The following is a 24,973-nucleotide window of genomic DNA, read 5'->3' as shown; positions in this document are numbered from 1 at the left end:
ATACGGTGGTTTATTTTTATTACATCTCTATGTCAACAATCACATAATTTTATAATCATGTAGGCAATAGTTCGTATGTCAAGCGATATCTAAAAGAGTGTGTTGTTATTGTGTTAAGTAGCTTTCCCTAATCTCATAGTGTATATGGCCAACAGTGCTGGCCACCAGGCAAGGAGCACATGGTTAGTGCTCTCCTCACCTCATAATGCATGGAAATAGGAAAGATTTTCATATAGGCCTACCCAACATGATATTCCTGGTTCATTATCAGCCCAAAAAACTGAACATCATTTGGATTGATTTTATAATGGTCATACACACAATAAGAAGGTATATATTTAAATAATATGAAATTAAAGTTACTTAAATAGACATAGGCTAGCCCTACCCACACAGTGCATCGTAACTGAAACAATATGGGGATTTCCCTTTTCATTGAACGTTCAGTAAAACAACCGAAATTGCTCTGAGAGCCAAAGCTTCCAGGGGCCTTCGGCCCCGGGACCCCGACCGGGGGCCCTTGGCGGCCCCCTGGCCCCCAGCCTACAGTTGCTCGCTGCGCTCGCAAAATACTTGGTGTCAAGATGCATTCCCCCTCTGATGCATTCTGGCTACGGGCCTGAAAACGGACCACTTTTTTAAGCATCTAGGCCTAATATTTCCAAAGTATAAGATCCAATTTATGAAGACCTGCTGCAGCTCTAGTTTTAAAACTTTTTTTAGCTCAGCCCCAACCATAAAGCTGGTCATATTTCGAAGTACAATAAGTGCATTTTCCAGGACCTAACAGCTCTATTTTTCAAACATTTCTTAGCTCAGTCACAACCATGATAGGGACTTACTTATTTTGTTTCATGTTTGAAGTATAATAAGTCCAATTTCCAGGACCTCCAACTCTTTTGGACAATTTTTCTAAATCTTTTCTTAGCTCCATCCCAACCAGGGTTGTCTGGTTTTGTGGACTTGTAATTTCGTTTCATAGTAGTAGGCCTATCAATATTATGTATAATTGCAACTTCCGGGGACCAAGCAGCTCCATTTTTCTAAATTTTCTTACAGATCAGCCCAAGGCACGCATTTACAATTTTTGCACCCCCAGACAGCAACCAGCCTACGCCTCTGCGATAAACAATGTACTGTAGGCCTACCTCTTTTCTATGCTACAATTTACCCGATAAATATAGGCATATTTTGAACTTTTATTTTTTAAATTGAAAAATATGGATTGAAACAGTCATCGTGCATCGTTTTTTGCACGCAGTATTTTATTTATGCCTTATAAAAAATGGAAAAAGTGCTTTCAAAATTGATCAAAACTTAATTTTGAGCTTTTTAAACTGTTAACGCGTGGTTTTACGTGCATGACCCTATGTACGCATGCGTTTGATTGGCTAATATTTTTATCCTTTACCTGAAATGTACGTAGGCCTATAGTGAATTTGATTGATATGTGATAAAGAGTTATGGAGATATGATTGATAATGTGATTTCACAAAATGGCGTATAAATAACGTCACGGATGAGTAATCACACTGAAAAGCTTAACAAAAATTGAAATTTTGTGATCATTGACATTTAGCTTTTTGAGATAATTGTTACACAAAATAGTGTACAGAGAGAAATAAAGAACAAGAATAAAGATTTCATTACAATACTTTTTAATCTAATCAAATCTTATTTATAGCAAAAAAAGCTCAAATTTGGAGAATTCAGGTGTTAATTATTTAAAGATGTATTGTCCCTTTGTCAAATTCCAAAAAAATAAAAGATTTCGAAAAAAAGTGGGTCATTTTGAAGTATCATAATAGTTATTAACTTTCACCAAAAATTAGTCGGAAAAAAAATCATTTAACTGAAATACAGACGTTTTCTTCCAGTCAAAGTTTTCGATCAAAACATATCTCATATTTCATAATGCAACGCGCTTATTTGGCTACTCTGTATGCATAATCATAAATTTCCCCGCGATCTGTGTGAAAACACCTTCTCAACCGTGACGAGTTGTAAACAATCCTAATTAGCATCATGCATAATGTATAATCATGGTTTTAAATCTTTGTTTACTTTCGCTCGCGACGATTTTCCAGACGAAATGTAATAAAATTAATTTAGCTGTTAATTACGTAAAATTGTTGTTTTTGGCTCGAATTTTCGACTTAAAGTGAATAACTTTAATATTACTTTGATATGGCCAATTTAAATTTAGAATATTCTGACCTTCATTTTTGTGTGTTTCAAGGGACAATACATCTTTAAAAACAAAATATTTGTTTATATATTTTTTTTCGAACACCTAAGTATATTATTTTGAATATAGAAATCTATACAATTTTTAAGCAACTTTGTCTTACGAAAATATACTAAGCTATGCTACTTATGTTGGTTAGCTGCACAGAATTGTTTGTCATTTTTTGTCTACCGTATAACGTAACCCTTAAAACTCACTATCGTAGGCCTAACCATAGAGATGTTTCTATGGCTTAACCCTAACATAATCGTGACATATTCAGCCATAGGCTAGTTAATGTTTCAATTTGACGTTAGGTCTATATATCTACCGTATTGTGAAAAAGGCATTGGCTTAATACACACTGTTGTAAGGCCTACATATCTACGCTGTGTAGTAAAACGTATATATATGCTTAATTAAAAACAGAAATCAAGTTGAAAATCACAAATTCACTAATAATAGGCGGTAAGGCCTATATAACCAGACTTACCTCGATTATACTTTTTTCAAACTGACCGTTAGTTTGACGTATTCAATATGTCATACCTCATGCATATTCAATATAGAGAATGAATGAATAATTAATGTTTTCGGCATCTTGACTAAAACAAGCTTTATCATATCAAATGCAGAATTATCTTTTTATAGCGTATTACAAGACAGAAAGGTCTAGCATACTAAGTTAAAAACCTTACTTATCAATCATCAAGAATCCCTATAATGATTACGTAACCGTAACTGTCCTAAACGATCTCGTAATTTAAATAACAATAGCATGCACAGGTGAACAATATATGTATATAGCCTGTAGTTTGACGTGAAGGCGTATTTAGTTACCATGTTCTTTAGCGTGTTGACGTGTTTAGTTGTAGAAGGACTACTTTGGATAAATGTGATTCAGTATTAGTAAAAATAAATGGAAAGACGACTTCCAACTTACGTAACCAGCCTTTCAAAAAACCTGTACATTAAATCAAATTACAAATTTTAAACTCTTGCCTCTTGTACAAAAATGAAGTTTTTTTGACAAGTAGTTCATTTTTTTTTTTTTGCCCGAATCAATGTCTGATGTCAAAGACGATATGATGATAATTAAAAAAGTAAAGTTTATCTCATTTTGAAAGAAAATGTAGGTAGTAGGCTACTTTAATAGCTAGGCTATCCTCACCACATTGGTAGGCAACCATTTAAACCAGCCGCGTCTCCTTCTAATTCTACACACGAGGGGCCTACGTCGGTGATTGGTCTCCACGTGACGTGTTTTGATATTCAACACACACTCGCGGACGTTTCTTTTCAGTTATTTAAACTGTAGCCTATTACCGTATAATTTTCATCAAAAAGTAAATAAACCAAACACTAATTCACCATAAATCGTAGTTACTTTATTTGAACGCCTTTTTCATAATACCGTGGGCGTGGACATAATTATACCATGGATTAAAGAATAGATCCATGATTATACATACTGTGCAGCGAAGCGTAACCACGTCAGAACCCACTTTTTGACCAGGGGATCGCTATATTTTTTTGATTTACTCAGACAAGCCTAGTTGGCCTAGACCTATTTATACCTGTTACGTAACACTTTTGATAGGAGGGGTTTTTACTAGGTGTGAGAAGTTGGGAGGGGCGGCCGCAACACTTTTTGGCGCGCAAAAAAAAAATATTCCGCGAAAAGATAGATGGCGCCCCATAGGGCTATAGTTGACATGCTTTGTGATCGTTTTTGTTGTTGTTGTACGACGTGGTGGTGGTCTGGACGCGGATCATTTGGAGCTATATACAATTGGTCTGGGTCTTCGGCATTCTATTTTTATTCAAATATAGTACACTAGTATGGCTTGCATCCGTGATAAACAACCATCAACACTGCCAGAGGAGGAATGTGGATGTGATGCCCGTGTTGATATTTGCCGTGAGTCTAGGCTTAATTAAAGCCTAGCTAGGCTAGCTGGTAGTAGCTAGTAGGTAGTACTAGTACTACTAGCCTAGTAGATTAGGCCTAGTTAGTATAGTAGTATGCCTACAATCGGGATAGGCCTAGTAGGTCTAGGCCTTAATTAATAATAGTAGGGAACCCTATCTACTAAGCCTAGCTATACGGGCCTATATGATAGTCCCAATATTAAGATGTATATATAGGCCTAGATTAAGGTAGATTAGTTAACTAAAGAACCTACATAAATTGTTAAATTGTCAAATAAATGGTTATAATTATTATATTATATGCCCACCTATCTATAATTAATAATATTATTAGACCCCTAGTTACATACACATCAGATTAATTACATTTGATTACATATTACAATTTATAACTGTATTATTTATAACAATTAACCGTTATTACGTTTTTCAGAATACCTAGCAAGTAATGGCCCAGATAGAGAGAACATAGTGACAGAACAATTTTCAACTAATAAAAATGAAGAATCCATACCAGTTGAAACTGCTTGCACACACAGGAGAAGCCGGCGCCGAGCTTGGCCCAAGGTTTTTTTTTTATCTTTTGTGGTTAACTACCACCTTTATTCAACAATTACAGAATCTCATATATATATTTACATTATTTTCTGCATATTTTTTTGTTATGTTATCTATTACAAAATATATTGCATGTTTAATGAAAAAAGTTGTTTAGTTATGAAACGTTTGTTAACTTATTTAACATAATTTGTGTATCTTTCAGTTTATATATTTGATTTGCCCTTTAGGGAAATGCTTAACAAGTGGTGTAGTATACCAGGCCACTGTCACAAGAAATGGCACTAACAAAATTGAAACATATGTTGGACAGAACACTGACAGAAAATACATTTAAGTGTAGATAGTAGACTCTGTGCAGCTGTATGTACTGTGTCACTAATTTATTGATGTTACTCCGCTATAGATGAAAAGCTCTGATTGTTATTCTCGATATGTGACCATGCAACAAAACAATGACTGTACAGTGACATTATTTTTTTTTCCTTACAGACACCAAGTACAGCAGGAAGTTCAATAACCGAAACGAGGATAGAACCAGAAAGTAAAATACCTAAACCAAACACGTGCAGATGTATTGCCTATGATTTTCTTAATGACAAATATGACGCACTTTTTAAAGAATACATCTCATTGCGCGTCAAACATAAAGAATTGAAAAAACAAGTTGCTCAATACAATGGTAAAGGTTTCTGTGATGCAATCTCTGTCATAGACTATTTCTGTAGAAATGTTGTGTTTGATACTGTATCCACTATTAATTTTATTATACAGTGGCATACAGGTTTAGAAAATCCCTATACATGGACACGCCCAAAAAAAGTGTGAAAAACATAGACCTTCTTGATATTCTAAACTGAGGTGGGTGACCTGCAGAAGATAAATATAACCTACAAAAAAAAATATTAGGCTGGCAGCAGACACATTTGTTAGGCCTTGGATTTAAAAGCTATACAATTTCATTTTTATTCAGAAAAGCTACAAAGGCGTTCATATGCAAAAAAACAAGAACAATCGGATTCTATGATGGTGAGTTTTAGGCAGCCAAGCGTCTCGGTCTCCAGTACTAGTAATTCAATGTTTCTGTAAAATTAAATTTTACAAATGTGTATAGAATCCTCATTCAGATAAAGGATCTGTATATTGGAACAGATTGTAAATTGTCCTTGGGTTAGAGTTATACTCTAAAGCTTGCACCTGATGACTTAAGCCATATGTACTGCAAAGTAAATTGAATCTAATATAACATATTTGACTTGGCCTCACACAAATTAGGTTAACAAGACATTTTTTTTAATAGATCGATATTGGTCATGGCATCTTATTGCACCAAGAGGTCCTTGAGAACGTCCTAATAGACGGCACCAGTCCCACAAAGTTGGCACGAAAACTCTTTGTTGCTCTTTTCAGACTTGAAGAGGTGATCGGAAAGAGCTTAAGTGGTAAAAAATGTAATGTCTATCAGAACAAAGAAGTCAAGCAACAGCTGGATCCGGAACGAATTGGCGCTATTATAGGTATACAATGAAGGATATATTGTTTCGTCTACTTAGACAGCAATAATCCATCCTGCCCAAAACAGAAAAATATGGAAACAAATCATGCATTTTTTAATTGTAAATTATTGTAAATAAAACCTTTTTGTATAGAGCTTTTCTCTCTGTCTCTGTAAAATCAACCACTATAACAATAATGGAATGCATAATATCTGATTGACAGAAAACTTTTCGAGAGGACAATAAATTCTCATCTTATCCATTAGAAATTTGGTTTCAATGTGTGCCCACGGACTACTATCTGCGACGTTTACTTCTCTGGAACGATATAACATAGTTACACATAAGCATGTGCGTATTCGTATTCATAATGTTTTTTTTTTGAGTCAATTTTTAGATGACATCAAATTCTGCGTCTATTGTGCAATGGTTTATTTATGTGTTAATACGCATGAAAGAGCATGGTGCAGATCTAAGCCAAACCACTAGCCTTTGGACAATGCCGCATCATACGTTAAAATTGACATACAGTAATTACTACTCGTCGCACGTAAAACTCGCTATTGGTTATTAATGTAAAAAGGTTGGTACTCAGCATTACACGCATCTCGCACTATTGCAATGTCTTCCCTTCTATTTTCGTTAACCTGGCTGTTATTCCATTGCAGGTCACATACTGTTTCTGTTAAAGATACATAATTAAATATAGTATTAATGTTTTAATTGATTTTTCTTTTTGTAGATTTCACAATGAGCAGGTATCCACATGCTTCGAAAGCCGTCCTCCGACAATCTTTAGCCGCGAAAATCCAGCAAATGGTCAGTTACAAGGACATGTGGTTTTGATCGAGTGGACCATGGTGACATCACCTACACCTTGACCAGTAGTAACCTAGTAAAACTTCTCATTGTTTGCCTTGCTAGGATAAACAAAATATGTTGACTATTAAATCAGTTGTGCTGCTGTTGTTTTTTTAATGACCAATGTATATACCTTATTTATTTTGTGAATTTTTGTTCCAACTTACTAAACAGAAAAATAATAAAATGTACATTAGTTGTAACAAGCTAACGTTAGTTTATGAACCCGACAGTTTTTGTATTATGTTAATGTGTTTGTATTAAAAAATTGAATTAATTTTCGTCTTTACTTTTTTTTGTGTGGTCTGCAACAAAATTAATAGCGTAGAACATCTCAGAAAACAACATTTTTAATTTGCTACATGTATTAAAATACAATATCCTAATTTATGAGGAAAATGATTACATTGATTTTCTTATAATTATAATTAAAAATAATAAATTTGTCAATAAATAATTATAAGTAACTTCTACTTTGTTTTATATCTAGGAATATATATCGTCAACTACATCATCATATTGACAGATTTAGCTTAGGAGTAATTGTAATATCAAAGTTCAATTAAATGCCTAGAGTGAAGATTTAAAAGTTGCAAGAGACATTATGAAGTTCTGATTTTATGTTATTTGGTAGAGAATTCAATAGTTTTGTTGTCTATAGACAAAAGTTCTTTTACCTTGAGAGTTATGCCATAACGGAATATATAAATCATTATTACTTTGAGAGCGAGTGCATTTATTATGGTTATCTACAGTACATTGAAATATTGTAATAATGTATTAAAATTAAACATTTAAATAGCATTATAAGAGGTCTACTCCAACCAAGAGTATTTAAAATATCAAATATTAGGGATATACATGTCTACAGATAACAATATTCTACCAAATCTATTTAATAAAACCTGTGAGAAGAAGAGAATTTCCAAAACTTATGTTACAATTGGATCAACGCAGCAACAATAATCAAATACATGTAACTGAATAAATAGAGCATTTGCTAACATTTTCAAAGTATACATAGGAAGATACATCTTAATACGACAATTCACACCGATACGTTTAGCTATTTTACAAGACATTTTGTCTATATGTTCTCTCCAATTAAGTTGAGGATCAAAAATGACACCTTAATACTTAAAGATGTATTGTCCCCCTGAAAAAATAATTTTTAACAAATTTTTTTTTTAATATGCCATATTAATGTAACATAATAGTTATCTACTTTGACCAAAAATTGGATTGAAAAAAAATGTATTTACCTGAAAAAAATGTACTTTAAAGCAAAAAATGGCCAAATTGGCTGCCAGCCAGTGGGTTTTTGGTTGAATTTAACCATTTATTTAGTCAATTTATAGGTGAAAACATTATTTTTTTTCATTTTTTTTTCTATGGAAGTGATTAACTTTATTAAAATAACATATTCAAAGTCTGATTTAATTAATCTTCATTTTTCATGTTTTTGGGGGACAATACATCTTTAAAAGAATCAACTCTTTCAATAGTGTCGCTATTATGAAGTAAAGATATATGTTGCCGTTTTCTGATTAGTGCTGAAAACCATAATTTTAAGTCTTATTAAGATTTAGTGTGAGTTGATTATGGGCAAATCATTCTATAATTTACATTAATACTACTGTACATTATACTACTGTATTATCAATATTATTCAGTTATATTATAATCTTGGCCTTTAAAATGTAAGCCATGTTTAAAGTAATAAAGGGTATACATAGTGATTGATTAATTAAGATTTATTATGGAGAGCTTTTAACTACATACTGTACAAGTTGCAATGTTAAATCACTATTGAGTATTGTACCATAACTAATTAAAATATCAAGACAATATCTTCATTTGTACACAAAATACAATAAAAAATGCTCCGCTTAATATGCAAGTACCTTCTACAGCCTGAAAATTTTACACTAATAGCCTACTATAAACACATTGATTATAATTCAGAAATTCTTCAAATCAACCACACTATAAAATTCGTTTATCTAAAGGCAAAATACTGTTTTAACACCATAGAAAATGTTGATGACTGGTTTGTGTTTGTCTTACAATTAAATGATTGTGAATCTAGTTCTGTACAGTTCCCTACAGTTATTGTCTATGTGCAATGACAAGACTGCGAGGAAGAAACTGAACAGAATTCACATTACTAAGAAATATATGTTTAGTATTAATAATCTTATAAAGATTACAGTAGTACCTCTGTTAAGAGACACCTTGGGAACAGAATCTTGTTAATAATCAGTGTGACTTGAATAGGGGTTTGCAGTACTGCAAAACATATATTGTCCTACGTTTGCTAGAATTGCACTTCGTTTTATGGTGAAATTTTCCTTAATGCTTGGTTCCCCCTAAGACCCAATGTAAGTGAGAATGGAATTGGATTGAAATTATGGCACATGCATAAGGGTAAAGAAAAATTCATATAAGAACGTATTGTATATTGTACAAACTACAGCATGCTGAAAAAAGATTAAAAACCTACAATAATTATAAAGTGTCATACACGAAAATTTACAAACTGCCCTATAAATACAAATTATCTTAAAATCTGTACTCAAAATGGTTAATTAATGTCATAAACATACTTGAACTTCAATACAGAAAATAGTAATAAAAGGGACTTTTAGATTGCAACAACTATGTTGTCTTTAATTATTGTTTCATTTTACATAGCGCCACCAGTGAGAGTTTCTATTTTTTCTGTAGTATTACACACCATATGCGCCAAAATATTTTTATTTTTAGAATCAAGCCGAATTGCTGTCTAGAACGAGTTTGTGCGTTTCATAAACTTTGAAAACATATTGAAAGGGAGATATTTTTTTCATACAATTGCAAAAAAACATTGTTAAGTCTGGATGACATGTTAATGGAATCAAATTTAGGTTACAAAATGTTCAGCATCACACATCAGCTACCTGAGCAGATTATTTAAATTGTTAGTACATTTGAAACACATTTTGTACCAATATCATATTTGTTAAAACAATCTAAAAGTCCCTAATATTAAACTATATTCCTTCAAATATTATCTAATTCTGAAGATCAATGTGATTATGTAAATCTGTGTTCTTTCTCACTGTGCTTATTTCAGTCCAGTGGCAAATTTAGAGAGTTTTGCTTTACCCAAACCCTTCCCCTCTTCCCCCAGCGGTCTGTACATTCTCCCCTTTCTCAATAGCCACTGTAGTCACTGTCATTAGTACTATTCTAAACTATATTGTTTACAATATTCATTCGTTACTAAAACAAACTTGTTTCATTATTTTGTTTGATATACCTACCATAGAAGATTTAGTTTAAACTAAATCAATTCCACCGGCTGTGCATATAAATTAATATTGTCTATCGGCATGGTAAACTGTGCCAACAGTCAATATTTGGTGTGGATACTATTGGCACGGTTAACGGTGTGTCAAATTCACTATTTCCTATCAGCACAGTCAACTGTGCGCCTAAAGGCCCATTTACACTAGGACGATAACGATCAACGATAAATAGAATATGCATTTTTCATACATAAAGCAAAAGAAATCAAAACATTTTTCATTTCAAGTATATGATAACTATCTATGCTTCTTTTGATGAAAATAATATTTTCACACATTCAATCAAATGACTTTTTTAAACTTATGCAAGCAGATAAATTGTAGATATGAATTCATGCACAATTGTTACCTCTCGGATGTCGCTCATCATATGGCCAACCGAATATAAAATATAGGTTTTTTGCCTTATTCGGCATATCTGTATTCCATTTCCTCCCAGATTTTAATATTGTCTTAGACAATCAATTTCGCATGAGTTTCAAATATATTGCTTTTGCATTATAGGTCATCATGTTTAAAAGAGCGCACATCTATATTCTACGTACTCGAATCTCTTCAACTTGTTAATATGTTTTTGCTCAAACAATTTTCTTCAGAAATTGCTATCTTTGTGTTTCATTTTGATGACGTAATCATGTTAAAATTAGAATAAAAGGTGGGTCCCATAATTTAACCTATGCTATGTAGTATGTAGGCCTATACAGTATACTGTGTATAGTGTATACTTTTAGACACAAAATAGAGAGCATATTAACAACATTTTTTCAATAAATTTTTGTTTAGTATACCTTTATCTTTATAAAATTTAAATGCAAACTAACAATGCACATGTATGTTAAACTGTGCTTAAAAATGGTTAATATAATGCAAATTTATGAAAAAACATGCTCATTTTGAATCTATCATAGCTCCTCAGAATGGATAGTGACCACCTATTTTGTTTATGAAGGAAGCTGATGAGTTGTAGATATGAATTCATGTAACATTTTTGCTTGACTAGAGTTGCGATGTTATCATATGGCCACACAAATGTTAAAAATAGGTGTTTTTTCTCTTTTGTGCTAGTTAATTCTTGCTTATTTGAACCCCAATCTTTCCCATATTTTAATATTTTCTTGCTCAATCAATTATCTTTCAGAGAAGTTACATATCATGTGCGTCAAAGTGACAAGTTCAAATGTATGTGTATCTATTTATCGTTGATAGTTATCGTCCTAGTGTAAATGGGCCTTTATGCCTTGTTTTCTATGGGTAAGGTAGACTGTGTGCCTTAATTCTGGCATGGTTAAACATGCTGATAGGTATTAATAAGTATTATTAAAATACTGCACACTCATGATTGAATAAATTACTGCATTATTTTATCTTAAAGTAACCTCACTTGGAACATCAAATTATTGCAAAGCTACGTTAAATTATAATTTGACCAATCAAGTTATCTGATTGGTCAAATTATTGCTGTGCGTCCATCATTGTAGGAAGATTGTTGCTTGCATCACCTAGATCGATGGACTGGTGTACGAAAACTTTTACAAAATAGTATTTGATGTTTTCAAAATAGTATTCGCAGAGGTTTTAATAATGAAAATATGAATTCAAGTTGTAATAAGAATTACCAAAATTAGAGGAAGAAGGAAGCCACCAACCTTTTTCTGATCAAAGATCAAAATATATTTTAAATGCATCAACTTCTCTTTAGAGCAGCAATAATAGACAGATCTGTAACATTTTATAGATCTTTATGAGGTTTCATGTACATTAGCCTATATTATAATAATAGTTTAATTCCCTCCCACCTCCCTTTTTATTATAATGGTCAATATGGTCAGTGCAACAAGGTTCTGGACAATGAGAGATACTATTAAGATTATAACTTAATAACTAAACTTTTAACTAAATATTTGCTAAACCAAATTTTAAGTCTACAAAACAAGGTTCTATTTTTCCTAATCACTAATCTTAAATACAAAAAAAAATTTGCAAAGCTAGTGGATGGTCATCGCACACTAACCAAAATTTGCATTAAATTGAAATATTTTTCTAATGTTTGGGTGTTTTTTCTGCAGCAGAAACGGAAAGAAAACCATTCAAGTTTGTTCAACCAATCATAAAACTTTTTGTAAAAGTACAGTTTCATATTTTTTTATTATGTTATATTCATTGACTTTTCTGGGTTCAGGAAACTCAGGATTGTGAGCAATATAACTATAAATACTTTTGCACCAACAAAGCAATTGTTACATGGAGTGGCTTAAATTCTGTATCTGTAAATAGCTATTAAGTTCATGTTTTGTCTCTATTACTAATACATCCTTTATATAATAGAGTAGATAATTGTCTTATTAGGTTATTATTACATTCATATACGGGACCAAACAACAACTTTGCAATGTGCAATTAAATTATGAAGAATTTCTAGTGTGAAAAGAAGACTGAATATGAATATGGCATAATGATAATAGTGTACAGTTAAAGATGAACTTTGTTTTAACTTAATGGGTTTACAGTATTTTACCTTTAGATTAATTATGAATGTTAACATTATAAAAAAAAAAACATCCAGTTATCAGGGGCATTTCAGAGGGGAAAATCAAGGTGACAAATTTGCATTGAAACCCCTTCCAAAAATATTCGTTACCTTTACTATTCAAATCTAATTTTCTTTAACTCGGTCACTCCGTCATGAACCTCCTTCTTCAATGTATTCATCTCATTCTGAGACATTTGCAGTCTAGCATAAATAAACAGGTTTAATTAATATGTACATCAATGAATACATTATTAACAATATGACAAAACGAACTAAAATGATTGTTGATCATAAATATTTGAGGATATTTAGCTCAACATTGATCAAATCTTACGAATGACAATCACTTTTTTCCACCAAAAGGCAATCTAACGACAGGATGCTGCACTGCATAAATATATCTGTGACATGATCAGTTCCACGCCCTTATCAGGCATCGTGCGCCACAGAAAATATGTACATAGTACAGTACTGTTGGCATTTGTCGCAGCCAGATCAAAGGATTGTTACGAGTTCCTATCTGTGGCTGCGACACGATCAGTTCCACGCCTCATAACAGAGAATATGTACATAGTACAGTACTGTTGGCATTTGTCGCAGCCAGATCAAAGGACTGTTATGAGTTCCTATTTGTGGCTGCGACACGATCAGTTCCACACCTCTTAACAGAGAATAGGTACATAGTATAGTACTGTTGGCATTTGTCGCAGCCAGATCAAAGGACTGTTACGAGTTCCTAACTGTGGCTGCGACACGATCAGTTCCACGCCTCTTAACAGAGAATATGTACATAGTACAGTACTGTTGGCATTTGTCAAAGCCAGATCAAAGGACTGTTACGAGTTCCTATCTGTGGCTGCATCACGATCAGTTCCACGCCTCTTAACAGAGAATATGTACATAGTACAGTACTGTTGGCATTTGTCGCAGCCAGATCAAAGGACTGTTACGAGTTCCTATCTTGGTAAGGCGAGCTGAGTGTCCTGTTATTAGATTACCTTGCTTGAATCATAAAGTGCATACAATTAAAATATCATTGGATTCATGAAATGCATAAAATGAACACAAATAGTTATAAATACTTACAGTTTCCATTGGTTTGTAGGAACGAGAGCATTTCTATTTCCTCTGTAAGATGAACCAGGTTGGATGATTGTAGGTCCAACGTTTGGTCTCCCAACACCCTGGAGAACACTCCTCATTTGAAATCTGATATCATCACTAACAGTTTTTTGCTGACTGTTCAGCTACGAAAACAAATATAGCCAATTTTAAACAGGAGAAACACAGATTGAAAAGATTCTTAAAAAACAATTGATTGTTAATCGCAGCAATAACATAATAGCCTAAATAACAGACTAGACAAAAGCAAAGATGACATTGAACATACAAGATGGTCACCATTTCTGTTGGTGTCAGAGTAGGCAATACTTCACTCTAGGTACTGTATCTAGTTCTTCCAGTATAATAGGAATATTCTGTAATACAGCATAACATGTGTTTCTCATACAACATTCGACAAGTATCATAGACCTTAAAGCTAACCCTTACATTTTATTTTTATTTTATTCAGTCAAAATGATACAGGCATCACAAGTGATACACATGAGATGCTGTATTATCAGATTATCCTATTGTAGAATGTGGAGATACAGCATCGAGAATTGGGTAATACTTTAGTATACCTCATTGGCTAAACTCGGCATCGATACCTCACGCTTTCTTGTAGTAAAAACGTCCGTTTTAATAATAAAGAAATAATATGGTGTGGCTAACATAGGGTGTTGGCATTGTTTAACATACTAACCTCTTGAAGACGTGGATTGAGGATTGAAAATTTCGCAAACATTTGTTTTATTTTCCCAGCCAAGATCATATCTGACTGATAATCAAAGAACGCTTTTCTGTAAAATAAAGTCATGGTAATGCAATAGGTAAAATGTTGGCCAGTGATAAAGGCAGACAGACGCAAAAAAGAAAGCTCAAATATACACTTTTGTAAAAATAGGAACTTTTTGATTGCACTAGACAAATGTAGTCATCATTTTTTTTCCAAAACTTTAAATCAGAATTCAAAATTTAGTGTAATTGTGCAGACAACCATAACATTCTTCCAATTCCATTGGTATATGCAAGCAAAAAGTTTAACATTAAAGAGGTTTAACTTACGTGTACCAGCTGCCGAGAATGTTATGTTGTTCAATCCATCTTGTTTCACAATGATCCTTAAGCTGACTCATTCCTTGTGTACAAAGTAAACTCAATTTTTGTCTGAAGAAAAAAATAGCCATATGGTTAGACCATATAACAATAGTTAGCCCATTTTTCTACTTAAACTAGACATCCTTGATCTGGTAAGTCCCTGATGAGTCCAGTTATCTAAACCAGACATCCTTGATCTGGTAAGTCCCTGGTTAGCCCAGTTATCTAAACCAGACATCCTTTACCTGGTAAGGCCCTGATGAGCCCAGGTATCTAAACCAGACATCCTTAACTGCTATTGCAGCTGATAAAAAAAGTATTATTACTTTTGAAGGTTTAGGTAATTCTAGATTTAGAAAGATCAGTTTAAGTGTTAAGTAAAATGATATAAAATAAGAAGACTTAATTACTTATCCATCTTGTGTATCTGTTCTTCATTATAAGCAAGACGCTTTGCTCTTTTGTCATCTTTAAACTGGTCACAAATTGTTTTTGTCCCATTCACAAGGACTTCAAAGCTATCATAACTGGTGTTATTTTATAAAAAATATTACTGGTGTTATTCCTAAGTTCATGGTGAATTAATCATCTCTCACTCTCTCTTCTTTCAAACAACACTCCCAGCGCTGATATTTTTTTATATAAGTTTATAAACGATTAGTGATGATTGTATCGTCCATATGGTAGTTGTGGTAGTATTCGTCTTTAATTTGTTCAATCCATTACTTTTAAAACACAAATATATTTAAAAGCAGTAGTATGAAAGCAAGAGGCTTCGCTCTTTTCCTTGAACTGGACGTGTCGCAGTCTTTGCAAAACTTCAAATCTGTATGTCATTTTTTGAATATTACTTCTGTTATCTCATCATCTATCTTTATCTCTCTCTCCAGTAATCTCTTCAGTAATAATTCTCACATATTTTTATCAATCACAAACACTGATTGTCAGTCTCACAACATAAAGTCAATTTCTTTTATGACGTATACGTAACATAAAACACTTACCAAAGTTGTTCTTTCTGGCATCTCTGCCTATCATCATAGGATTTTTCCAAAACTTTATCTCGTATTATTTTTCTTGAGAGACTTTTAAACTCTTCTAATACATCACAAAGTGGATTTTGAATCTGCGAAAATTAGAAATTGTGACGAGAACTTTTGTCAAACTCTGATGTAGCTACAAAATACAATTGTTGCTCTTGGGAGAAGTTGCCACTTACAACCTTAGGATCCTTGTAAAGAATAGTATGCTACATTCTGAATAACCATACTAGAATTGAGACCAGAAAATATGATGGGGTTAAAGAGTATTCTCTCTGTAATAACTGATATCAGTAAGTATAATAGGAATTAAAGAGTACCTCTCTCTGGTAATCCTGCATTAACATCTCCAGTTCAGTCTTGACTGCAGAAGCTCTGTGATATACCTCTTGTACACTTGCATCTGCCAATTGTACAGGTACCATTTCAAGTAACTCTGGGTCAAGATTGCACAGAGAAAATGTCATGGTTTCTTCAAAGTTTAGTTTTTCATTTTTCAATTTCTCCAGATTCAATTCGTTTTCTCTGATTCTACTTTCCATAATATTACTACCAAGAAAAAAGTAAATCAGAAGTTTAGTTTCTAGAAATCTTTTACAAATGGGAATCAAATTGAATTCTACTAATTCTGAATACAGAAGAAACGGTTGAGGATATGTTACCCTTTTCAATTTAATACAAATTATTTTGTTAAAGGTTGCACTAGTTTCAGCTGTTGGCACCATTTATTGATCTTCATACTGCTTCTGTAGAGTACATACGTTATAATCAATAAACTACAAAAGTGGATGGCTATTCAAATTTTAATAACTAATGGAGTCTATAAATATTTATGTTCATATCGTCTATAGAAAGTGCTTGGTTCAGTTAGTGACACAGATGTACGTACTAGCAGGTAAGCACAGAGTATATCTTACAAAAAATATAGTTATATTTATCAATAATTTTTAGTTATAGTGCACATATACAAAAATAGTAAAAATGCCCTATAATTTTTACCATTTTATTCTTATTTTGAATGTTTGAGTATTTAGAATAAAAAAGGACAATGTGCAAAAAACATTGATTGGAGGAAATGGGGGAAAAATATTTTTTCATGGTCCTAAAAATTTGGTTTTCTTGTTCAATAAAGGAAGATTTTACTACGTAAAGTAAGGTAATTCTTCTCTCCTAAGGGTCACGTCATGTCAGTGTGGTCAATTAAGACTGTCCATTACATTGGCTGTCTGTCACACTGAGGTAACCACCTAATCGCTCGAACGATGTACTAGATTTTAAAGTACTATTGCTATTTAGATACCTAAATTATTTGCAATCTCCCCAGGCCTCGCAGAATTTTGAGTCCGAGGTTTGGTTGCCCTGACAATATTTTAGCTTGCCCACATTTTTTTCATTTGAATCTTTTTTTTATACCAATTTCTAGATTTTGAACATTAATAATTGGAGTTTTAATTAGTTACAGTAGATAATTAGAGATATATTATTATGATTTACAATTGCATATTTCAAACTTTTGTATAAACAATGCACATATACAAAAACTCAATATTTTTGACAGTAGTAAATTGTAAACTAAGCACTATTCCTAGGGTGTACTGCTGTCACTTTAACCCATTGACTGCCAACTTCGCATTTATGCGAACAGGACTCCACCACTCGCTGTGCCAACTTCGCATTTATGCGAATAGGCTAGTTGTACAGGCTGTGCCAACTTTGCATTAATGCGAAACAATTAACGTCTCAATAAAATAGCCTACATAACGTCTTCATCGAGTCTAATTGTATTGACATGATGCATTATTAATGAAAGCCAATGAACCATTCTATATTGTGACGCGAAAATTTGTCGGGCTTATTTACTATATTAAAAATTTGAGTATTTTGAGGTGAGAAGTTGTTGCTACTGGGCTTGATCATGATGGCTCGGATATTGACGTCAATTACAATGAAGAAGAAGTAGTAGAAGTAAATTTAGAAGTAAATTGAAGAAGGCCAAGGCAGGCAATGTGGTATGGACGTAGACTCTGCAAATTATCTAGTAGACCTAGGCCTAGTAGGTCAGCGCTAGGCTACTACTACTATATAGCTTGGCCTAGATCTAGATCTGTACAAATATTGCTAAAAACCTTATAATAAAATACATTTGCATGTAGAAATGTCTGATGAATATTTGTTTTATTATTTATATTTTCAAATTATCAATAGTTTATAAGTTATTTGCAAAATAATACTACCCTGTCAAAAAGTTTGTTTATTCTCGCGTTGGTAAAAAAATGAGCTGGGAAGCAGGAAATACCTCACTGAAATAATAACCATCCGGCAGTCAATGGGTGGGTTTTTTAAATAGTTACGATGATATGTTTTAAGTTTAGTTTTTAAGTTTGGTATGAAGGTGAACAGACACAGGCCAGCAAGAGGGCTAGTTCATTAAATATACTTTAACTTTACTGCATTTTTAATGTTCATCTTTGTCTGATGACTATATATATTAAACCGCTCGGATGTTTCTCCTATCTGACTACATAAGAAAAACCGCTCGGACTCATGCGAAGCCCGTAACATTGTCTTTTTTAAATTGGTAAATTGTTTTATAAATAATAGAATAATTAACTTATTTAATAGTTCACTCTACTCTCTTATTGCTATCTAAAGCATACATTGTAGAAGGGTTAAGTGCAACTAGTTGTTTTTTATACATTTTAAAATCTATACAAGAAATGAAAAATAATTTAAACAACTCCAAATCATTTTTGTAATTTTAGTTAAAGCTATTTTAGAATTAAAAATAAATAAATAATTAAAGTAATTAACATGTAATGGGAGGAGGATGTAGTGAGAGGAAGAAAACTTCCTTATATAAAGTACAACTAGTTTTGATTTAATCTTGCAAACTGCAAAGTACCTAAGCTAGCCCAGCGGTACGTGTTGAGCCTAACAATTGCTGACAATACAGCATCAATCAGCACGAGTTCGAACATGCTTAGGTACTTTTTTTTTTAACCACCAGCAATCACAACACAAACAAAACTATAAATTTTGATTACATTATCAGGCGATATTAGGTAACACAGGTAGTTTTCAATATAAATATTTATGGGGCTATAGTTTTGAATGACTTCCTCCTTTATTGTCATGACACGGATATCAATTGCACGAAGCAAAACAAGTAAACTGTCTACGCATCAATAAACATTTTAAAAAAATAAATAAAAGATTGTTGTGCAGTAAAACTGCTAATAATCTCATTCAAAATAATATTAATTAAAATCAATTTGTTTTCTTGGTGTTGTTTTGTTTAAATCTGTAACATTTTCTGCCAACTTTCCATCTAAGTAGCACTAACCCTTTGATTTTTCTTTGTTTTTTCGCTATCCTAACATGACCGAGCGGTAAGTGCTCACGACACACGACTGTTCAATGACAGTCTTCAAAAGCACAAGTTCGAAACCTGTTAGGATAGCACACTTTTTTAAATATCAATACTTTGTTTTGTAAGTATTATTGATCCATATGCCTGGTTGTTTTGTGTTAGAAAACCATAAAATTGATTTTCAAGCTAACTACGATCGCTCCTGGCCTAGTAATTTTCAACGACCTCAAGCGGGCCGTAACCTATTTCATACCATTGTAACCATGTCAATTGCAGCTCCGCGCAACGTACCAAGCTCCAGGCCTAGTAATTTTTAACGATCTCAAACGGGCTGTAACCTATATCATACCATTGTAATCTTGTCAATGCCTATTATTAGGTAATTTTTAAAACATTATTTGTACCAGTATGATTTCAAAATACAAGTGGTTATATAACTACATAGGCTACAGACAAAATAAGCCTAGTTGCAGTCAGGCAGACATCTAAATAGTCAACCAGGTGTTTTATTCCTGAGTAGATATTGTAGATGTTGCCATCCGTGAAACCACATTGTATCAGTGAATGTGTGAACTTCCACATTACATAGCAAACTCCAGAGATATGTCATAACCTGAGTTTTCTATGGTATGCACTCCGGTGCGTGTGAACTCAAGAGTATTGTAGGCAATGTGAAAGAGATATCGCTCCCTAAATATATGATCTACAGCACATGGAAACAGTCAGCTAAACAGTAGAATGTGTATGGGCCATGTAAATGTCATTATCATATGTAGTGTATGCTTGCAAACATCAACAAAGATTAGCAGCAGATACAATCCTATTTGTTTCCTATACAATCTCATATCATACTCTCTTGGGATTTCAAAGCATAGGCATAACAAATGTTCCAGCTTTTCTTTTACACAATAAAATAAATTAACGATAAAAGTAAGGCCAAGTACACAGATGAGTGGTAATGGTAATAAAAATATAGAATCTATGTCATTTAAACACAGTGCAGAGCAGACGGGCGGTTTTTGCTCAGGATAGATACAGATTCTTCGTGGGACAAGCTAGACAGATTTCCGCTTACCGCTCGTCTGTGTAAATTGGCTTTTAGGCACTCAAACATAGCATATCCTGTATAATTTCAAATGCTAACATCTTCTCATTTAACAACAACTGTTAATAAAGGGAAGGGTAGAAACTCACCAAAACCATTGTACAGAAACAGTCATCAAGCTCTGCATCTCTAGGTAACTTTCTACCACATTCAAAAAGTAATACATCGAACCACAACAGATCTGTAAACAGAACCAAACATTAAATATATCATTTCATCAATTTACAAATACTTGCCACTGTACAAAGAGGCCACTGCTGTTCATGACTGATCAAAACGTCGTACATGTCACCAATTTTCTCTTTGTTTGAATATGAACAAACGTTTACATTAAAACTTCACACTTGTATAGCCTTTCTCTCCATCACTATTTTGCAAAAAGTAGCATGTTAAAGGTGTTATTTATAGAGTGAAGAAAATTATTTAACATTTTTCACTGTGAAATCCCGCAGATAGACACACTAACGAGAGATCTGTTTTTGTTGACCATGTATGCGCAATTTAGGTATTCAACTGCCCACAAACGATTGTAACAAAATTGCGCTTTTTTAACAGATATCACAGAATTAATGATGGGTGTGTTAAAACAATAAAATATATTGGTGATAAATATTGTGTATTGGTATTCAACTCTACATTACATGGCAAGACATTCATGCAGGTCAGCATAACATTAGCAGGAAAAGAATCCAGAACTCAGTGGAGAGTGTGAACTCAATGGAGAGGATGAACTCATATAAGTGGAGAGGATGAACTCAAAGTGGAGAGGGTGAACTCAGTGAAGAGGGTGAACTCAGTGGAGAGGGTGAATGTCCATAGTAAAATGTTGAAGTGAAAATTATTAGTAAACCCCAACCATAGTAGACTTTAAATAAATGTTAACAAGTCAATGGTTAGTTTTAGTCCAGTACAGAAGGTTCAGTGTACGCTACTACAGTGTGGCCCGTCTACACTTACTAAAATAGTTGCATAAATAGATGAAAACTTGATTAACACAACATTTTTTTTTAGGTTTTACCGTTTTCTTGGTAAACTAACCAGAAAAAAGTGTGAATTTTTAGTCAATTTAGAAATCCAATAAATTATTTCTCAACTTTAAAGTAATGCATGACAAAACAATTAAAAATGTTCTTATATTTGTTTTAAAAGATGAATGGTGCCTATCTGAAGGCTATCATTGGCATCATCGGAATAACTCTGAGCGCAAGTATACCACAAAAGCAGAAGATCATACTGACGGAAGGTAACAATAATTTTTACAATGAAGTAGCAATGGGTAATTTCGTTGCAGATGAAAATATATGATTAAAATAAAAGTGTATATCAACATACTAATTTGCATAATATGCAGGTGATTATAGGTGACTAATTTTTAACACAACAAATTAAACTCAATCCACTGAAAATCCAATCATATATTATTACAAATACACTAGATAAGAAATAAAATATTTTTACAAACCAGCTATCTTTAATACAACAAACCTATTCCGTGCACTACAAACACTATAAAGTGAAGAATTCTGAAATATTTTTGCAGAAAGATTCGAGAATTCCATACAAAATTCCTAACCTTAGCCAAAGGGGCGTCGTTCTCCAGACTATAAGGCGTGGCAATCTTTGGGAGCTTAGCTGTAAAATAAAATAGAAATATTCTAAAATGCTTAATATCAGTGATTATATCCTTTCTGTTACCATGTCATTTATATATCAGTTTAATAAGTCTTTATGTTTCAATTATTCCTTTCTTTCTATATAGGCAGAAGATTTACACACAGGAATTCCTGTGGAAGATGGAATAACAACTGAAATACAAACCTAGAAATTTAGTAAGAAAAATCAACAGAAAATGTCTTTATATGAATGCAACAAAAATTAAAAGAAAATTAATTCAAATTCCCTGCGGTAACTAGGATGAAGCTATAGGCTTGTGATCAAGAATAACATTCATTTTAATAGACAAATTTTAACTCCAGTGCGAACAGTCCACTAAACCTTCCTCAGGTAGTCGTCATTTGGCCAGTAAAACTAAACAACCACTAATTAATCAAAGTGAATGCTTTTTAATGCAGTAGTTTAGGCCATATTTAAGATCTACGTCCAAAAATATTGTCTACCACGCAAACCGAAAACTTGGGCAATAAAATTCCACCCAACAAGCGGCCAACAAATTCAACTTTAATCATAATATGTTTAGGTATTTTCTTTACTACAGATTTTCTCTCTTAATATAGTAGTCAGTTTTTATTGTATTGATTAGAAAATAAATTTAAAGAAACAAATACTTACGTCTTGCTGGTTGAATAGGTAATGGAAATTTTTTAAGATCTCTTCTAAACAAAATAATTGGATTCTTATATGTAGTTTCACAATATTCTCGGCTTTCTGTGAATAATGTAGTACTATCTAGGTTCTTTCCATTGTAACAGAGAAGTTGTTGAGATGATGTAATTTTGGTCTCTTCTGCAACTTTCGCTACAAAGTCATTCCAGTCACTTCTAGGAGGCATGTACACACTTACTATCTGCGAGGTGACTGTGTTAAACACATGAACTTTCTTTAAGCTTAGAATTTTTTGGACCATTGTGAAAAAAGTATCAAAGGAATACATCTTGTCAATGTTACATTCCAATAGTCCTACAAGAAGTTGTTTAATAAGTTTCCTCATAGGCCTAAAAATTTAAATAAAAGAAAATATATACAGTTTCTTTCTCATCAATTTGTTCAAACTCTACTCGTGTTAAGCATGAATATAACAGATTTACAGGTCTTTTACATCTGCTCCAGCTCCAGTTCACATCAGATTGTGCGGTGCCTGTGTGAAAGGCCCTTTAAGCTTTAAACCATATAACCGATGTTAACACTCTTTGTCGTTAACTCCAATAAAACTGCTATGTGCTACAATATAACTCTGATATGTTTTTAGGGTTATCTGATGTAATGTTACACCACAAAGTTTGTCTCCAATTTAATGGAGTATTTCATGACCATATATATACAATGTCTAATGTGGTTTAAATCTGGTAAAGATCCATCTTTTAGTTTGACATTATCCTGGTAACATATCGCAGACAAAAATATAACTCTGCTGGCGAGGTACTAATAAGCAATGACTTTACTTACCCAGGCAGGTGACATGTCTCAGGAAGATGGCTAAACCATTCAATTTCACCTAATGGAGAGTTATGCTGAACTCCGCTTATGACACCATATGGTTTCTTTGTAGTTAATTGTATCCTACAAAAGACCAAGTATTGAATAATAAATATTACAACAGTTATTATAAACAAAATGTCAAATTTAAACAAATACATATTATACAATAGGCCTATATTATGTTTCAACCTATTTAGACATGCATTATGATTTGTCCACTCTGGCTGGAAAATACTGGAAAGGAAATTACAACCAGTCAGTACATTGTTGATTGTCTTAGGAGTAAATACAGATTTGACCACTTTAGTGTAAAGAAAAGAGATATCACACATTCTCGCACTTGCATGCAAATAAGATATAACACATTTTCACTCTTGCATGCAAATGAGATATCACGCATTCTCACACTTTTATCCAATGGGTTTGGTTTAAAATTTTTCTTCATAAGACTTCTATAAGGTCAGAATGTAATAAAAAAAAACTCTTCATTATGCGAGACACAACCAATTTCTTTTATCTCTGCCACATATGATATTTGAGCAACTTAAATATTTCTCAAGATGAAATCCCATTTTGTATCTCAATCCTATTATGTATAAGATTTCTTTCCAGGCCGGACAACAGTTTGCAAGCAAAAATTTTAAGTATTACTTTACAAGGAAATATAAACTTTGATAACGTCAGTTAATGCAAAAACTAGAAAAAAGATGAGATGATTGTTATCAGATGAAAAAGTGCTGTGCAATCTAAACTCCTACTGTGATTGTTAATACATTATTTTCCTTTTTTCCCAGTTTGTCTAAAAACATCACTTAAGAGCCATTGTCTGTAAGAATCAAAGAAATATCAAAAATAGTGGCAGACTCAAAAAAATGGATTTCTTTCAAATTTTGCACATGGCTATATATGTGTTGAGAGAAATCAAATATGAAGTATTTTTTATTTCACACATATATTTCCATGGCAACGGCCAAATTTGTGTTTTTGACAAATTTTGTCCTTTTTTAAGGTTTTTAAAAATGGATATTGGTACTACTTTGATGAACGATATTTTTGTTTTGTTCATTTAATTATAAAAAGTAATTAGTGCATGCATAATAACAATGCATTGTGTACCTGTTTCATATTTTTTTTTTATTTTTGATT

The 24,973-nt window shown here is 32.8% G+C and overlaps 4 protein-coding genes across 6 annotated transcripts in view; 2 read left to right on the top strand and 2 right to left on the bottom strand.

Annotated features, from left to right (window-relative positions):
- LOC144856340 (uncharacterized) overlaps positions 1 to 3,637 on the bottom strand; it is a 46,517-nt gene extending 42,880 nt beyond the window's left edge. The window contains exon 1 of the mRNA XM_078714322.1: positions 3,399 to 3,637. The gene's annotated coding sequence lies outside the window, so the exon portion shown is untranslated. The remainder of the gene's footprint in view (positions 1 to 3,398) is intronic.
- Positions 1 to 24,973, top strand: part of LOC144856315 (ATP-binding cassette sub-family C member 9-like) — a 259,349-nt gene that overhangs the window by 127,825 nt on the left and 106,551 nt on the right. The gene's annotated exons all lie outside the window — the stretch shown is intronic.
- LOC144856331 (uncharacterized) lies at positions 3,995 to 7,349 on the top strand. Its single transcript, XM_078714309.1, has 6 exons — positions 3,995 to 4,148; positions 4,593 to 4,726; positions 5,210 to 5,399; positions 5,691 to 5,746; positions 6,018 to 6,234; positions 6,956 to 7,349. The coding sequence occupies exons 1-6, from the start codon at positions 4,070 to 4,072 to the stop codon at positions 7,057 to 7,059; spliced, it is 780 nt and encodes a 259-aa protein (XP_078570435.1). The 5' UTR covers positions 3,995 to 4,069; the 3' UTR covers positions 7,060 to 7,349.
- The window catches only part of LOC144856321 (serine/threonine-protein kinase TBK1-like), a 43,764-nt gene continuing 25,023 nt past the window's right edge, over positions 6,233 to 24,973 (bottom strand). For 2 of the 3 annotated variants that reach the window (XM_078714292.1, XM_078714293.1), the window contains 11 exons: positions 23,795 to 23,908; positions 22,961 to 23,343; positions 22,245 to 22,303; positions 20,761 to 20,852; positions 16,517 to 16,745; positions 16,161 to 16,282; positions 15,567 to 15,683; positions 15,124 to 15,225; positions 14,762 to 14,858; positions 14,041 to 14,201; positions 7,260 to 13,155 (listed from right to left, as the gene is read on the bottom strand). In XM_078714292.1, coding sequence (XP_078570418.1) covers positions 13,068 to 13,155; positions 14,041 to 14,201; positions 14,762 to 14,858; positions 15,124 to 15,225; positions 15,567 to 15,683; positions 16,161 to 16,282; positions 16,517 to 16,745; positions 20,761 to 20,852; positions 22,245 to 22,303; positions 22,961 to 23,343; positions 23,795 to 23,908 — 1,564 coding nt within the window. In that variant the 3' untranslated portion in view covers positions 7,260 to 13,067. Of the gene's footprint in view, positions 6,896 to 7,259; positions 13,156 to 14,040; positions 14,202 to 14,761; positions 14,859 to 15,123; positions 15,226 to 15,566; positions 15,684 to 16,160; positions 16,283 to 16,516; positions 16,746 to 20,760; positions 20,853 to 22,244; positions 22,304 to 22,960; positions 23,344 to 23,794; positions 23,909 to 24,973 lie in introns of those variants that run through there. The other variant, XM_078714294.1, reaches the window with a different exon arrangement.

This window comes from Antedon bifida, chromosome 11 (assembly GCF_963402885.1).
Source record: "Antedon bifida chromosome 11, ecAntBifi1.1, whole genome shotgun sequence".
NCBI lineage: Eukaryota > Metazoa > Echinodermata > Crinoidea > Comatulida > Antedonidae > Antedon > Antedon bifida.
The sequence above is the reverse complement of the archived record's forward strand: the minus strand, read 5'-3'. Positions and strand labels throughout refer to the sequence as shown.